The sequence below is a fragment of the Argopecten irradians genome, chromosome 2 (genome assembly GCF_041381155.1).
Source record: "Argopecten irradians isolate NY chromosome 2, Ai_NY, whole genome shotgun sequence".
In the NCBI taxonomy this organism is placed as follows: domain Eukaryota; kingdom Metazoa; phylum Mollusca; class Bivalvia; order Pectinida; family Pectinidae; genus Argopecten; species Argopecten irradians.
Window position 1 is genome coordinate 41,979,661 of NC_091135.1, and position 17,482 is coordinate 41,997,142.

The 17,482-nt window shown below is 34.6% G+C and overlaps 2 protein-coding genes across 10 annotated transcripts in view; one reads left to right on the plus strand and one right to left on the minus strand.

Annotated features, from left to right (window-relative positions):
• The window catches only part of LOC138315533 (uncharacterized), a 263,516-nt gene extending 257,884 nt beyond the window's left edge, over positions 1 to 5,632 (plus strand). For all 6 annotated transcript variants that reach the window (XM_069256626.1, XM_069256629.1, XM_069256628.1 and 3 more), the window contains 2 exons: positions 97 to 191; positions 856 to 5,632. In XM_069256626.1, the coding sequence (XP_069112727.1) occupies positions 97 to 191; positions 856 to 905 (145 nt within the window). In that variant the 3' untranslated portion in view covers positions 906 to 5,632. The remainder of the gene's footprint in view (positions 1 to 96; positions 192 to 855) is intronic.
• A 1,701-nt stretch (positions 5,633 to 7,333) lies between these two features.
• LOC138315537 (uncharacterized) lies at positions 7,334 to 11,784 on the minus strand. 4 transcript variants are annotated; one of them, XR_011207507.1, is made up of 4 exons: positions 11,602 to 11,784; positions 9,868 to 10,023; positions 8,674 to 9,143; positions 7,334 to 8,265 (listed from the first exon to the last, which is right to left on the minus strand). XR_011207507.1 is itself a non-coding variant. In XM_069256635.1 (3 exons), exons 2-3 carry the CDS (start codon positions 9,988 to 9,990, stop codon positions 8,727 to 8,729), a joined length of 540 nt encoding a protein of 179 aa, XP_069112736.1. In that variant the 5' UTR covers positions 9,991 to 10,023; positions 11,602 to 11,783; the 3' UTR covers positions 7,334 to 8,726. The 4 variants fall into 4 exon arrangements, 3 of the variants coding, with proteins under 3 accessions (XP_069112736.1, XP_069112737.1, XP_069112738.1); XM_069256635.1 differs by having other exon boundaries at positions 7,334 to 9,143; positions 11,602 to 11,783; XM_069256636.1 differs by lacking the exon at positions 11,602 to 11,784 and adding an exon at positions 11,436 to 11,594 and having other exon boundaries at positions 7,334 to 9,143.
• Positions 11,785 to 17,482: the final 5,698 nt, after the last annotated feature.

Here is a 17,482-nt window from a genome sequence, read left to right on the forward strand (position 1 = left end):
AAGCTATGTTATTGTCAATAAACACTATAATAATAACAGCAACCATGCTGCTTATCTGAATTTGAAGAAATATTTACAATTTATCTTTTGTTACAGAACATTTACATGCAACATGCGATCGTTTGGATTGAACAAAGAGCTGTGTTTAGAGTTCCTCAGGAAGCAGTCAACGATTGCGAATCTGAGAGAAGGTAAGGAGAAATAACTCTAGTAAAGCTAATTCTGTCTCAAAAAAAGATCCACATAATATTCCAGTTTATACATGTAGTCTCTTAGAAGGTGAACACATATGTGAAAAAAGAAGTCATGCTACCAACCCTTGAAGTTTGAAGATTATTGTCCACCTGTTCAAGCGTTTACGCCAATGCAGTGACAATATTACTTACTTCTTTAGTTAAAGATGACCACACGACATTGTCCACATTGTCAGCTGGCGCTAATTTGCAACTTACCATTGCATCTATAAGCTACATTCTGGGATTTTGCTTTGAAATTGTATACTATTTAAAATTTTTCTTATATATGTTTGATGCAATAACATTGGTCAATGCATGGTTTGTTAGAATTGCAATTCTTGATGCATATAATGATGCAAAACAGCAAGCCGTCACTTTCTATTGACATTTTGTTGTTGAACATTTGGCCATTACAGTGAACTGCTGTCAAACTTCGCGTTTTAGAGATCGTCTTCAAAAGAGAATAAGATAATTGAACTAGGAGAGCAATGAAAAGTTATTTTAAAATAATGACGTGTATTTTTCTGAAATCAGGAGTTTGGTTATATAAACCAATCCAACTTTTTGACTTCAAATCTTTTTGTATTGTGTCTTTATTAATATTTTACGTTACTTTCAGAGCAAGTTCAGATGCTAAGGGACAATGTGGAAAAACTAAAGGAAACGTAAGGACGTTGATATTGGATAGGTATGAAAATACATGCTTCGATGATGTACATGTACAATGCATATAGAAATAATCTCATCTCACATCAACGACTCGCTCTATAGAAATCACACGTGGCAGATCTCATGCATACAATATTCATTCTGGGTGGTGGATTATGTATTTAACTGATGTAGGTTTTATCGTATGTTGATGTACAAAGATATATGTACTACTGTTGATTAGATATGTGTAATGTGTAAGTCATCTCTTTAAGTTTACGTTTATAGATCAAACGATTTTTTTAAAAATCACTTTTAGTTAACTAGACCGAGAAATGTTTAAAAGTGTTGGAAAAGACAGGAATAAAACGGTTTTTTGATATCTAACAATCTATAATTAATATTTATTAAAATCAAAGAATCATTCCAGCTACCTTAGTATTCACTGACATAAGAAGCAGTCTGGTATCTGTTTTGGTTGTTAAAGGTTTGTCTCAAAGAAATAAATGGAAAAGGTTTTCATTGCTGAAAAGAATAGTTTTGTACAGGTAACTGTCATTATTGCTTATGATTGTACGATGAGTAGATTTAATTCTGTCCTACAATGAAATAATCATTTATAGATAAAGCGACTTTCATTGTTGATGTCATTCCTACGGCAGAACATTGTTTTATCAAACAAAAACAAGTGTCCATATACGACATTATAGTTTTACAGTGGCATGAATTTAGTCTAGTTGACTAAAGGCATGGATAAAAAAAACAGATACATGTGAAAATATTGTCATAAAGTATGAGAAATTAAATCAAATCATCGCAAAAATAAGTCGTTTTACGGTGGTCAGAGTCCTTTGGAATACACCATGCATTATGATAGATTGTATCAACAATTTAAACTGAAGAGGCATGGTTGAAATTGTAAGATAGTGTTACTTGTTCCTATTTATCTGGTGAATTGATTTGGATGAAAGGGAAAGGTTGTGAGACATTGTTATATTATATAGAAATTAGGTAGACACGATTGTTATAAATACTAAGAAATATAAGTTGTGTTCATTTTCTTTGTATATACCCCTACACATCAATAAAATATGCTATCTACCGGTTAATGTGTTATTACTGAAAGTCTTATCAAAATACTCAGAAAGCTTTGTTAAGGATATTAGGTTATAATAGTTTCATCAAATGTATTTAGATTAGTCATGAAAAACATTTAATCTGTAAAGTACATGCCATAGACTATAGATGATATAGCCTTGAAGTCTTGGTAGAACTCGGGAGATTTATTGGTTAGATCCATGTCCACCGTTACTCTCCATAATGTAGAGATATTAAAAATTATGCTTTTTGGTGCATATGTTTATACTCTATATCATTATATGTTGTGCTAGATCAATAAAATGTTAATTTTATGTCACTTAGTGTAAAATGGATGTAAAATGAAAATAGATTGCAGAGGAGAGAATAGGTGAGAGACTGTGTGTAGTACACCATATAGTGAGTGTCTGTGTGATTGTGTTTGAAGGTATCTGTGTACTTAGTGGATATCAAGGACTTAGTGGATATGTAATATTTTATGAAAAATACGATTTTGTTTTATGAATGGTAAATGTCGTGTGTATCATTGACATCCCATAAAATTACTGGAGTAATAATTAATATTGTAAAATTGAGCTAATGTCATTCAGACGCCGTTTCATTAGAAGGACGGGAAATAATTTACAGTTGTTTATCTTAGAGTGATTTGCTCCGTTCTTCGTGTTTAAAAAGTTGGGTACTTCCTGAATGTTATGAAATTGCATACTATTAAGCAAACATGTATGAACCATGCAATATAAATGGAGGATTGCAATTTGTCCCATGTAACGTATATTGATTTGCTAATATATTTTATTATTAGAAAAAGAACTTGCCCAACTTTCTCTGTGAATCGAATGGTAAAATGTTAGATTATTAATATGACCCTACAGCATACAACAATACATGGTATTACGGTATGAAACAATCACTTCTTGGTGGTGTTTTGCCTTACTTAGAAGGTGTCAAAACAGTACAAGCGAGGATAAATATCGGCTTTCTAACAATGACACGAGCTATTCTTATTCATATAGAAGATGAAAGTTGGCCATGTTCAATTTATAGAAAAAGTGCAGATACAGAAAAGTATTTTATTGTCTGACAAAAGGTTTAGTATCAATTTTAGTCAAAATATCAGATGCTTGCCACTCTTAACATCCCGATAGCCATGTTAACCGTAAACACAGCGAATATGATGATGTTGGTATTCACTGTTGTTGGGATACCGAGGATGTACTTAATAGTCTAGTTGTTAAATTTATGGGGATGAATTGTCTAAATGAAACACTAATGACTGTGATTTTACCCTGAACTTACTCTTTTTAATTATTATAACATTAAGTTATTGAATATTGTTTATGGTGTGTTGTAGAATGTTAACGTTGTGTTTGTGAAGATTATGAAATATTCATTATCAAGTGTTATGGTTCATGAAATGAATTTTATATATTCAATTAAATTGTTTGTATTTATGTTGAATTATATATATGTAGAGGTGTTTATTTTATTGGCGATGTTAAAGTTTCTGTTTTATTTATGATAAATCCGAATCTGTTAAGTTTCACTCGATATCCATTCCAGTTTCACTAGTAAAACCAATGGGGGTCTCGTAACGATTCTTGTGGGAAGACATGAATCGCTAGACATGGTTACTGTTTTTTGTATGCTATGTATTATATATAAACCTTGTTTAAATGTTGGGTTTATTTTTATGTTATATTGGCCAGAGGAAGAAAGTCTCTTTATACATATGTTTTGTTGTTATATGTTTCTCTACCTACCAAAATGACATTCCATGAAGTTCCAATTTTAAAGGTCATTGGGTTATTCTTTTCCAGTTGCAATTGACTATGCCCCAGTTGATATTTGTATCGTTAGTATTGTTAGAATGTGTTTTATCATTGTGTAGACGCCTTCATACGATACTGGTTATTTCAATATTCCCATTCAACAGTGTAGGTGAATTTAGATCTCGTTCATCCAAGTAATGGAGAAAAATGCATAACTTATGTTTGGTAATTGACCAAGAATGTCCCTGAAAGACTTATCCTAGAAATATAACGTTCATGAATGAAAGCGATTAATTTTTTTGCTGTCTATGGATCATTAGTCCTAGGTGGTATCATTTGCGCCAAAAGGTGAAAAATGCATTTAATAAATTACTTCTTAACGTACTCAAATTAGTGCAATCATGAATTCATACAATATATGTTTATATACAATATATGTTTATATATGATAGATAACTATAAACATGTCTTTTAAAAATGCTTCAAATTGATAATATCAGATAATGTTCGGACTTTATTCCTTCGGTTATACGTATTAGGATCCTCAACACAACACTACCAAGTCCTAGCTTTTGTCGACCAGTTCTCCAGTATCACTAGCACTTTGATAACTGGTTTGATATTTGCTATATCAATGTATAACATTGGGTATTGTCCTAATCATGCCATTTTATATCCATACAATTTTCTAGTATATACGACATTGACATATAGTATTTTCCCTAATCAAAAATAGCCGGAATCGTAGGGATACTGACAAACTGGAACTATCTATTCTCCATAAGAAGGCGTTACAGAGAAATGTTATGTTAAGGCAACCTCGATAGTCCAGGGGTTCCGATCACTTACGATCTCTACACCCCTGGACTATCTCTTTGTAAAACTGGAGGCAACAGATCAGAACAGAAAATTGAGTCATATGATACACATAAAAAACGCCGTATAACGGTACACTGTGACTTTCAAGTTGGGCGTCGTTCTCTCTGTAGTCTTCAAAGGAAATTTTTGCTGACCTGTGTTTGGTTCAGATTTTTTCTTCTGAGCTGCCCTCAGCTTTACTATAAGATAGTCCAGGGGTGTAGAGATCGTTATTTTAAAAGTGATCGAAACCCCTGGTGTATCGAGGATGAGGTTAAGGAACTTTCATTAACTTCTCATATCATATGTGTATACTAAAGTATGAGAATTCCTTTAAGTTAAGGAATGTTCACGAAACTGGTCCCGACCAAGGAATTAAAAAATACTTTAAAAATCGTTTTTGTGAGATTGAACATTTTGCTGTTGATTGTAAAGTATGAATTACTATCGTCAAAATATGTTAGACATGTGTCCAAATGTTCTTTTAAGAGTAGATCTAGTATATAGAAATGAATCATCATTGTCATATATGCATTTTTGTCATGAATTTAGATCACCAGGTATGCATTTGTATTATTCATTTCACGTCTAGAACTTGAGTCCAGTTTCACTAACATTCCTTAACTTAAGGAATCTCCTTAACATAAAAATCCACATAGGAATGCATTAGAGAATAAAATGAAAAACACTTTAAGCTAACAAGCTTTCCTTATACACTCTAATGTTTTCTTACGGGTAACATTAAGAATTTCCTTAAGCTACAGAATTTCAAATGAGTTTAATGTTGGTGAAACTTGGCTATGTAGGATCATATATTGAGGTATGTTAGGTTTGCGTAATTAAATGGTAGAATAACGTATATGTATAGACCATGGAGAATGGTGCCAATTCTCGATCATTCCATGTGCGTAAGATTTATCCCATCATCGTGTCCATTGCTTCCTAAATGTACCTTTCCTGGTAGAGAGATGTTGTGTATGAAATAAACCCACTACAAAAAATAAAAACAGGTTTCAAATGCAACTGTTATGTGTCTGGTTTTATTATTGTGTACTAAAGAACTCAAAGTTCCAGTCTGCTAAAATGATGTTCTTTTTGTGTCGTGTTATATACTATACATTGATCCAAACTCGATTAGACCAGCGTGATTTTTGTGTCGTGTTATATACTATACATTGATCCAAACTCGATTAGACCAGCGTGATTTTTGTGTCGTGTTATATACTATACATTGATCCAAACTCGATTAGACCAGCGTGATTTTTGTGTCGTGTTATATACCATACATTGATCCAAACTCGATTAGACCAGCGTGATTTTTGTGTCGTGTTATATACTATACATTGATCCAAACTCGATTAGACCAGCGTGATTTTTGTGTCGTGTTATATACTATACATTGATCCAAACTCGATTAGACCAGCGTGATTTTTGTGTCGTGTTATATACTATACATTGATCCAAACTCGATTAGACCAGCGTGATTTTTGTGTCGTGTTATATACTATACATTGATCCAAACTCGATTAGACCAGCGTGATTTTTGTGTCGTGTTATATACTATACATTGATCCAAACTCGATTAGACCAGCGTGATTTTTGTGTCGTGTTATATACTATACATTGATCCAAACTCGATTAGACCAGCGTGATTTTTGTGTCGTGTTTTATACTATACATTGATCCAAACTCGATTAGACCAGCGTGATTTTTGTGTCGTGTTATATACTATACATTGATCCAAACCGATTAGAAACTCGATTAGACCAGCGTGATTTTTGTGTCGTGTTATATACTTACATTGATCCAAACTCGATTAGACCAGCGTGATTTTTGTGTCGTGTTATATACTATACATTGATCCAAACTCGATTAGACCAGCGTGATTTTTGTGTCGTGTTATATACTATACATTGATCCAAACTCGATTAGACCAGCGTGATTTTTGTGTCGTGTTATATACTATACATTGATCCAAACTCGATTAGACCAGCGTGATTTTTGTGTCGTGTTATATACTATACATTGATCCAAACTCGATTAGACCAGCGTGATTTTTGTGTCGTGTTATATACTATACATTGATCCAAACTCGATTAGACGCGTGATTTTTGTGTCGTGTTATATACTGTACATTGATCCAAACCGATAGACGCGTGATTTTTGTGTCGTGTTATATAGTACATGCAACTCGATTAACAGCGTGATTTTTGTGTCGTGTTATATACTGTACATTGATCCAAACTCGATTAAACCAGCGTGATTTTTGTGTCGTGTTATATACTATACATTGATCCAAACTCGATTAGACCAGCGTGATATTGCCCAAACTCTGATTCTAAGACGACTTCCACACTAAAATTTGTGTATGCAAAAGTGTCGTGTGATAGCAAAGAAACGCGATATCGCAATGAGAACAATTGTTGCCGAAAAGACAAGGAAAATCAAAATGTTGAAGACATATAGAATATATAACCAGTGTGTTTGACGATTCAGAAATTAGCTTACTAACCCTGTGTAATAAAACGATATGTTCGACTACCATCCTCAGACAAAGGGAAACAACTGTGTCTGTCCTTTAACAGATAGAGTGTCAGGTCTGAAATCATATCATACCAATAAGAATATAATGTAATTCTACACTTTTCATTAGATAGGGTTTATTGCATCCTAATACTGGTAGAAAATGTACAGACAATGAGATATCAAGGCTAAAACACAGTATGTGGAGACAATGTGTAAAACTTTAATAAAATAAAAAGTGCTGACACAACAAAGAGCGGAGACAATGTGTAAAACTTCAAAAAAAAAAGTGCAGGCACAACAAAGAGAGGAGTGATATTTCATGGAAATAAACATTAAAATCTCATAATTTACGACGGTACAATGGCGATAATATATCCGTTTAAGCTTTTGAATATTTGAGCAAAACGTATCATGGATTTCAAGGCCTAAACGTACATACTAAAACATAATTTGATGAATGGATATGGCCAATAGAGACAACATACATCCTGGGCAAATCGCAGTTAACATTTATGAAGAATGCTGTAAATATTGCCAAGACAATATTTTTAAAAAAAATCAAAATTAAAAAAGCAGCCGTGGAAAGATAATAAAAGTAATATCTGACGAACTATTTGGTGGGCATCAGCGTATCGCAACCAACTTAAGGTGTCACGTGACTGATTTTCTGTCGTCAAACAAACGTTTTATGGAGTTTTATTTTAAATCCATCATGTTCAACCCTCAACGCCCTTCTCTGAGAATGAACACAAAAGAGAGTATTCAGATTACTTTCATCGTCTCTTTCATCGTCTTGGACCTTTCTTGATTCCAAGGCCTCCATCGCATCACTGAGAGGAAACGAATTGTTGTCATCTCAAGACTATTTCATGTAAGACTCTTGTGGCAATGTTGAGATATAAGGAAATATTTTATGACAAAGTTAAGGGATTATAAGAAGAATAACTTTACTTTGCTGCATTCAGTGCCGATCCTGTCATTGCATTGATGTAAACAGAACTAAGCATATATGTACGTCACACTCTTTGTGGACGTCGGATGCACAACTTCAGTTTTGGATAGAGCTGGAATTGAAATCCCCGCGAATCCTTACAGCGTCGGTATACCTTTGTTTTGTTTGGTCATTAAAGGCCCATTACCTTTCCGGAGCAAAATATAAAGTTTTCTTAAAAAAACATTAATAATAACATCAGAAAATGCGTACCGATGACCTAAAATAAGGTTACGACACCAAACATATGCAAGATTTCCTGCGTAATATATGAAAACAGTGGAGAGTCAATTCGCTGTTTTGCCGTCTGGCGCAGTGATAGTCAACTACCGCCCGGTATTTAGGACGACGGCGGGAAACATAATACGACCCGCGTTATGAAAATAAATATTTTATTTATTTTAATCAAATCGTTCAGAAGGTGATGATAAATATAGTATTAACGGTAAATTAATAATTTTTGTGGCTCTACAAAATTATCGATCTTGTTTTACATTCCCATTTTAAAAATTTAAAGCCGTTTCGGAACGGTAGTGGGCCTTTAAAGAGTTATGGGGTATTTCACGCGTCAAGTTAATTCATTAAAGTACGGACGTCTGGTTAAGCAGATAGAAACGAGTTTACCATTCCTGCCGTTGTCACTTTTCCAAGATGCGATACAAACTGTTGATCACTTGGTGAAAATGAAACCCCCACTCTTCCTTTCGTCTTGTGCCCGAAACAAATTGCTTCTCCGAAAGCTTTGATGTCTTCCGGGGTCCACCATCGAGGCTGACGATCAATCACGTGATCTAAAGCACCACCTTCTCTTAGCGCGAAATAAACTATGGTGGAACTATTGCATGTGAGAAGGTTGTACTTATTGTTGGCCTTGAACTTTAACCACCATCTCTTTATCTTGTCTTCATCTAGAATCTCATCGCTTATGTTTATGGCGTGGATAGGGAGCTTCCCGTACTCGACACGGATGTCGTCTTGCAAGGTTTGCTGTGCACGTGCTATCACCCATTCCGTCGCCTGCAAATAGAATTACATGCAGTTCAGTCATTTCAAAGTAAAAAAAATCAGACCAAAGAGCACCTAATTCAACGTGGTGATATATATATTACATTATCGAAATGAAACCCGGTTAGTTAGCACATTGCAGCACAACTCCCAAGAACAGCTTCGTGTCCGAATCTTTTGGTCAGATATCAAGAATAATATTATTTTACGGTCAATCAATTCGGCACATTCCATGATATTTCAAAGTATCAGGTATGCAGTATCTGATTAAGAGATACAGTTTTATCCGTGGTACCCCTCAAACCCCATCTTATCGCAAGGCAAGTCAAGTATGAAATAAGTTAAATTACAAGTTGCTTTAAAGATGCTCCACCGCCGACAGAGCATAAATGATATTCATCATTAGAACAATAATTGGTGTTTAATCGTGTATATATATGCCTAATTAACACAAAAACTAACATAAAATAATTTGTTTTGCCTTTGGTACATGCGCAATCATTACTCCATTCTATATAAGATATAGTGCCACGGAATTTTTTCGGGATGCAATTAATTATTTTTCATATTTTTAACTTGAAGTAAAATTAGAAGCTCAAACTTTTCAATGGTGGTAATGGTGTAAAGTAAGTAACTTTTTTAACTGAAGAAAAATACAAAATCGTCTGCTCCTGTTTTTGATGGTGTAAAAATACCATTTGTCAGCGGTGGAGCATCTTTAACAATGTGAACTCACACAGACAGGACTTTTCTCCACCTGATACGTTGGTCTCCAGCTGATGTAAAACCCGTCCCCCAGGGCCATGGAGACGTGCCCCCAGCAGGACTTCATGCTCCAAATGTATAACTTCACCACCATCTTGGGACTCGATCACATCACTGTAGCGTGTGTCTGAAATGTCGAAATATTATACATAAAAACATGACAAATTTATTGTGACGTCCTAAAATGTAAGTATATGGTAATGGATTTCGGAGCAGGAAACGTCTTTGTTAAAACACCATCACTCACCAGCATAGCCGTTCCATTTTCAAAGAATGACAATTACCCTATTGAAACTATCTGGACGTGACTTTTTTCACGATACAAGAAGTATTTAAAAGCTCTTTACTGTACAGTGTCTCTATTATAAACCACTTACTACCAGTATGTTATTTAATAGCCAATCAGGATTACACAAGAATGAATGACTGGGCATGTTTTGATATGTTTCCTGTCGTTGTCAATTGATTGTTGTTCATTCCATTTATTTCCTAGTTTCTCCGTCAATTACATCGCGTGGTGAGTTAATCTGGGCTTACTAAGACGCTAGTTTCGGACAATGGGCAGTTTAATGACCTTACATGTCCGAGACTTTGGGATAATACCAGCTTTCAATCCAATTGACCCAATTATGGAACAAACTTATGTCAAAGTGATAGATTTTGTATAAGGGGAGTAGCGGAACTCATGATGTATTCACTTTCTCAACCCGTGGATGTTTTCACATTAAAATCTCCCTACTTAACGTGTAACTCTATGTATCCTGGAATCTAAATGACTCTCTTCTCCCTCTATCTTTTATCAACGATTCTAAGAGATCTAGGTTTTTCTGGTTTTGTTCAAAATTGATATAGACTTCATTGGAAGGCAAAACCGTTGAAGATATCAAGACAGTGTAAAGATGTCTTTTTTTTTGTCCAGAGGTCAATATAGCGGATATTAGATCTATATCACGCAAAGAAATTATTGAAATTAGGAATCCTCTCGGTGTGCAATTAGTGGTTCATACATGTATATGCGGAATTTCAAGTGAGCGGTGCTCGTGTTATAACTGTATTTATTAGAGAGAAGAAAATGACATCAAATGAGCAAATAAAATGGTGGCGGGTTTTTTTTTATTTTACGAAGGCCTAATTATCGGTATTTCTTTTAGATCTAATAAATAAAAAAAAAACATTTCTTTAGTGAAACTATCCAAATCATAACACTACATAAAATGACTGTGATTTCTATTATTAAACAACTTGTCCAGTTTGGAAAGAGTATCCCCTAAAAGTCATAGCATTGTAAGTTGTATAAGCAATGAACGACCACATCATTCTCGTGAGAAAAAAGGCTAATTATTTTTGCCAAGTAATGTAGTAATCAATTAATCACCATGCCATATTGCATGTCTGTCATATAATCTATTGTTTTATACAATGAAAATGCGGAATTGTTTTCAACATAATAAAGCGAATGTTTAAAGCTCTCTAAACAGATCTAGTTATTTAAGTGATACGTAAAAAGTGAGTTTGTTTTGTGAAAAAGAACTCACTTACCCGTTTCGGTAATACGCTTAAAACGTGACCACTTCCTTGTTGATGCTTAATCCTGAGATTATGAAAACAACATTTTCGAAGAAATCTATTGATAGATAAAATCTCACACTATGAACATATGTACATTAACTTTAATACAGTAGTGCTGTATCCATATATATCTTACCGTATCAATAGATAGCCCCGGTAGCCGGTAGACAGGAACTTAGCTACCCGTTGTATTGATGTTTACTACGAACCGGTACCCTTCACTTCGTCGATATGAATGTGTCATTGTCTGATCCTGCATTTATCTGTATACAAACTACTAATCATTTATAACGTGACCTCGTCTTCATAAATATTAAAGCATGTATATTTATGAACGTACGCACCTTCTTTGTGAATATTAGATCATGTATTTATCCGTGTCCGGAAGAATGATATTATACTAAAAGACGATACATGGGCCAGCTTACAGTGCCTGTAACAAGGAATTGTCTGCCAGAAAGTACGACTACTAATAGGTTTGAGACATGGGAACATAACAATATGAAAGTTGTGTAAAGTTGCTACTATTGTCATCCTCGGTCACACAGTGTAATTGTTGGTAATTAACGCAGTGTCACTATTGGCAACGCAGTGTCTTCATTGGCAACGCATTGTCCTTATTTAGCTACGCAGTGTCATTGCCAGTTACGTAGTTTTGGCAATGCCACTATCATTGCCAGCATGCCGTAACACAATGTCATTATCGGTATTGCATTGACACCGGCATGCCAGTAACGTAATGTTATAATCTGTAACGCAGTCTCGTGGCCGGCATGTCAGTAACGTAATGTCATAATCTGTAATGCAGTGTCATTATTTCAACGCAGAGCCATATACTACGTGATACTGTAACGCAGTGTTCGGCAACGCAGTGTCATATACTACTGCATCCACTGCATCCACTGCATCCTCGATATTCCAGGGGTTCCGATCGGTCTCTACACCCCTGGACTATCTCATAGTGAAATTGAAGGCAGCTCAGCGGAAAACATTTAACCAATCACAGGCCAGCAAAGATTTCCTTTGAAGACAAACAGAGGAGCGACGCCTAACATCAAAGCCACACAGTTAACTAAAGTATACCGTTATACGGCTCTTTTGATGTAATTAAATGACTAAATTACCTGTTCTGTTCTGTCCAGGGGTGTAGAGATCGTAAGTGATCGGAACCCCTGGAGTATCGAGGATGATACTACTGTAACGCAGTGTTCGGCAACGCATAATAATGACATATACATATATGTTGTTATTAAAGTCGGGAGAATAAACTTTCATACTTTTTTAAAACACCATATCAAATGTCCATTTGGTTATGTATTTGGTAGCTGATAGATAGGTATTTAAATGAATTACTTTAGAATTTTTCATTTATATCACTTCTATAGAATATGGAATCGATTTTACTGTTATTCTTTTATAATAAGCGAGGCGGTGTGTTTTGTAATCTTGCGTACGTAATTATCCGATGGAAATACAGACTATTAAATAGTCACGTATTGAATTACGTCCTTACCATGTTATGTACATTGCATCAGAAGAGAGGCTCCATAATCTTGCTAAATATAGGTATACGTGAAATTCCTTGTCGGCTCTCCGTCATCATCATCATCATTCTTTATTCCTCAAAAGTTGAGAGTACAGGGAAATGAAAAAAAAAAGTTATGCATTGTAGATATATTGGAACAGATCTATTTACATTGAAAGTTCAGATCAAAGTTCTGTTAACGATAAAATCGCGCGACTACATGCATATTACTTTACATGCTAGTTAATACAGCTCATGTCACAACATCGTGAAAGTAGATTTCTGCTGACTTTTTGAGGAGATACGAGCAATCCTTTGTAAATTCATCTGACAGTTCATCATCTTCAAATTCGAAATTAGGAATTTTTGCTTTGAATATTGTCTGAAGCAAAAGTTCTTCAGAAAGGTTAGACATAATTACATATGGCTGGATACCATAATAATCAATCACTTTCGTCATAAAAGTATCTCTCAGTAGGAATGTTCTTGTACAGCTTGTTACAAAATGTCTTATAATGTCGTATAGTGGCCTATCACATAAATTACATATGATGCGTTGTTCTCCAGGAACACAGGTAATCATTTTGCAAATATACAGCACTGTTTTATTGTCGATATCCGCTGTTTGCAGTATGTGATATGGTTTATCATATGTGGAGTGAACATATTTAAATCTCACGAAATCACTATCGTTGTCCATTCTCTCATGAAGCGACCGATCTTCATGCATAGCTATAGCCCCTTTTACAAAAAGCTTCCATTGGATCTTTGACGGGAAATTTGCGGACTGGATATAGCACTGTATGAAGTCTAATAGATTGTACTTGGCTAAGATAGACACAATATCGGGGATGAAACTCATTTGCTTTACTTTTAGTATGTCTTTATACTTGAATAGTCTGCGTATAAAGATGCTTTTCGGAACACTAGTGGGTGTGCATTCGATAATATTACGTAAGAAGTACAATTTCCTCTTTTCAATTTCGCTCTGGATTCTGCGTACTCCAACTATACTTTCGCATATGTCGGATCGCGTAGATCGTCTCAGATTTAAATAGTTAAGTCATTCCATAGTTAGCATCCAAATAGTATCGAGGGAAGTATAACTTTCTTGTAAATACTAACAAGTGTAAGAAGTTTAGTGTGTATACAATCAGTTCCCATGCGAGTGATAGAATGTAGCATGTTACGTCCTTTCTTGCAAGCGTTGTCAACGGCATCGTTGTTTTTCAAGTTAGAGGAGAGAATGATTCCTAAGTGCGTCTCTTTGTTCGCAATACGAATTGCATTGTTGTTGATTGTCCACTCATAATTTAGGCATGCACAGCCGAATGTTAGTATGTTACATTTCGATGCATTATATTGGAATTTCCATTTATTAGCATATCTTTGTGCAACGTCAAGTAAAGTTTGTAGTGCTTTCGGACTTGTGGTAACAAGTGCGACATCATCGGCTAAACACGGATTTCCACACGGGATGGATTTGACTTTAGCGCCAAGTATTATCTTCAGTCAAACGGTGTAATAGGTAGATGGCATTCACATTGTACTTGATCTATACAAAAGGACTGAAATGATAAAAAAAAAAAAAATCATGTATACGTACTGTAGATTTGTTTTCAAAAGTTTGTGAACATGAAGAACTTCTAGAATTATTTTAAAAATCCCTGGTGTATTTCAAGTTTTCTGAGCTAGTTTTGAAATTCTCTGAAGAGGTGATAGAGGTATTGTATCGGTAAAATGATATACCTTAGTGACGTACTCATGCCAGATACGACTTTCATTTTAAGTCACAATAAATGATATATTTAAAAAGACTATATAACCTCTTTTTTCAGTGTTACAACAGTCCGCATAAAGGTGTCACTTATAAATAAACATTAAATAACTTGGCGGAATCGGCACAGACGTATACATATTAAATGTATTCCTAATTTAGTACAATAGTCTGACCGAACCGGGAAGTAAACACAACAGCTTTTGTGGTTTGAACTTTGGTAGCTTAAAATTCTTAAATATTCTTGCGGTAGAGAATTCGACATCGTGTCAAGGTACATTCAGCCCTAGACAGACTAAAATTCAATTCTTTAATTACTTTGAGCCTTTTGGCGCATCGGTTTCAAACAAACTGAATATACAAAGACAATACACAAAATACACACTTACATCCATGCAAAACACATCCACTCTCACCACATACATGCACACTCATAAGACTAGTGTAGAGGGATTATGCTAATTTTAGCTTATAAAATGTTATTTCTTATTTTACTACATAATTTAATGTATTTTGCTAAATTTGATAACTCTTTTTTGTTCTCTGTTTCTAAAAGTTGAATAAATTTTTACATTCTCGGTCTAATGCAATAATATTTCTTAATGAAACGCTTTCTTAAAGTTAAATAACATTCACATTTAGAAATAAAATGAAATTCATCTTCGATGTCCTCACTATTACAGTACCTGCATGTTCTTTCATTTCTTTCTAAATTGTTATACCTTCCCGTTCCAATATTTAATTTGTGAGATGAAAATCGTATTTTTGTTTTTCTTTTAAATTCATGACACCAATTAGTTTTGTTGAATAAGGTTATAAGCAGAAACTTTGACCAACAAACTTGTATAATGAACGCTTTGAAGATGAATCATTTTTTTTCTTTATATTCCTGCTTTAAAATATCACATTATTTACATTTTATAACATCTATTATATAATGATCTGTATATAGATCCCCAAACTGCCACAAATACCCTAACCCTATCCTAAATAATAATCATAATAAATAATATGTAGTGGACACCGTGTCCACACGTAGTGCACTCCGTGCCTACCTGTGGTCTAAATCTTATGCACTCCGTGTCTACCTGTAGTCTAAACCTTGTGCACTCCGTGTCTACCTGTAGTCTAAACCTCGTGCACTCCGTGTCCACTCGTAGTTCACACCGTGTGCACAATGTGTAACCTTTAGTCTACTACCAACTGTACATTGTACATACGATATAAGTACATGTGGGTGTTGGGTGTGGGGTTGGGGGTGGGGCTTAAAGGACAGAAGAATCTTCAAGCAAATTTGAGTTGATCTGAGCTCCTTTGGTTTATTTGTTTTCAACTTTGACTCCAATCGATACATACCTCTTAATATCTTTTCTGAAGCTTCTGAGCACAGAAATCGTTTTAAACTGTTTGAAAATAGTGGAATAATTGTGATGAATCCCCATTTTATATAATGTAAGCTTATTTACAGCTACTGTATAATGTAAACTGGATCTAACTAATATAAACAAATATTTCAATTACTTAATGGGGGGGGTGGGGGGGGGGTGGGGGGGGGGGCTCAGGTAAACTGCATCAGAATATTATTTCATGTAGTAGAACACGGTATAAATGTTCTGTTCATGATCTTCTAGGGTTCCATATTGGAATAAAAGTTTTACGCAACTCATTATCAAACATTCTTCAGTTTTCACGTGATATACATAACTTGTATTACAGGTAAATTTCGTCTGCATAGTCTGAAAAAAAAGAACCAACAAATTTAACCCCCAAATATATATAAATGAATAAATTTAGGTTTCATTTCTACAGTTATTTTTTATTTATAGAGCAACATTTTATAAGAATGGTGAATGCATTTGATAGAGATCTATAGTTTCCCACAAAAAATCTAAGTACATGTCAAACCTCTGGTTTGTGGACCATACAGTAATATAATACTACAAACCATATGAGTGTTATTCCGTTTGACAATGTAAATCCTATATACAATTAGTGTATAACACTGAACAGTGTAGAACTGACCGTTAGCAAAATCTTATTATTGCGTTACATTTCTTTAAATATCTTTACTCATGTTCGATAAAAAAAAATCGTCATATCATTTGGCAGATAAAAGTGTCGTTTCTAAGCAGTGTAATGCACAAAAAAAAGATATCTCAACTCTTGAAAGGATTCAACGCCATGCCACTAAGCTAGTTAAAAATATAGCACACAAATCATATCCCGAACGGCTATTAGAGATAGGAATTCCTTCATAAGAATACAGGCGACTCCGTGGAGATATGATTGAAGTGTTTAGAATAGTCCACGAAATAGATCATTGTGACCGTGACAACCTATTTAAATTCAACCAAAGATCTGTGACGCGTGGAAACAAATATAAGTTACTAAAGAGTAACTGTAGACTAGATATTAGAAAATACAACTTTTCACAACGCGTCATCAACAGTTGGAACACACTACCAGATAATATAGTTGATGCTGAAAACATCAACACCTTCAAGAGCAGACTGAACAGTTACTGGAAATATCATGAACTCAAATTCAACCCTAGCTGTTTCCATAACCTTCCGGAACCAGAAAACGTATATGTGATGGGTCAGAGAGGCCTCCGGTCTATAATATAAAGACCTCTACGACAGGTAACAGGTAATTTGTAATATAAATGAAACAACAGTAAGTAGATTTGCATGTTACTGGCGCCTGTTGATGATA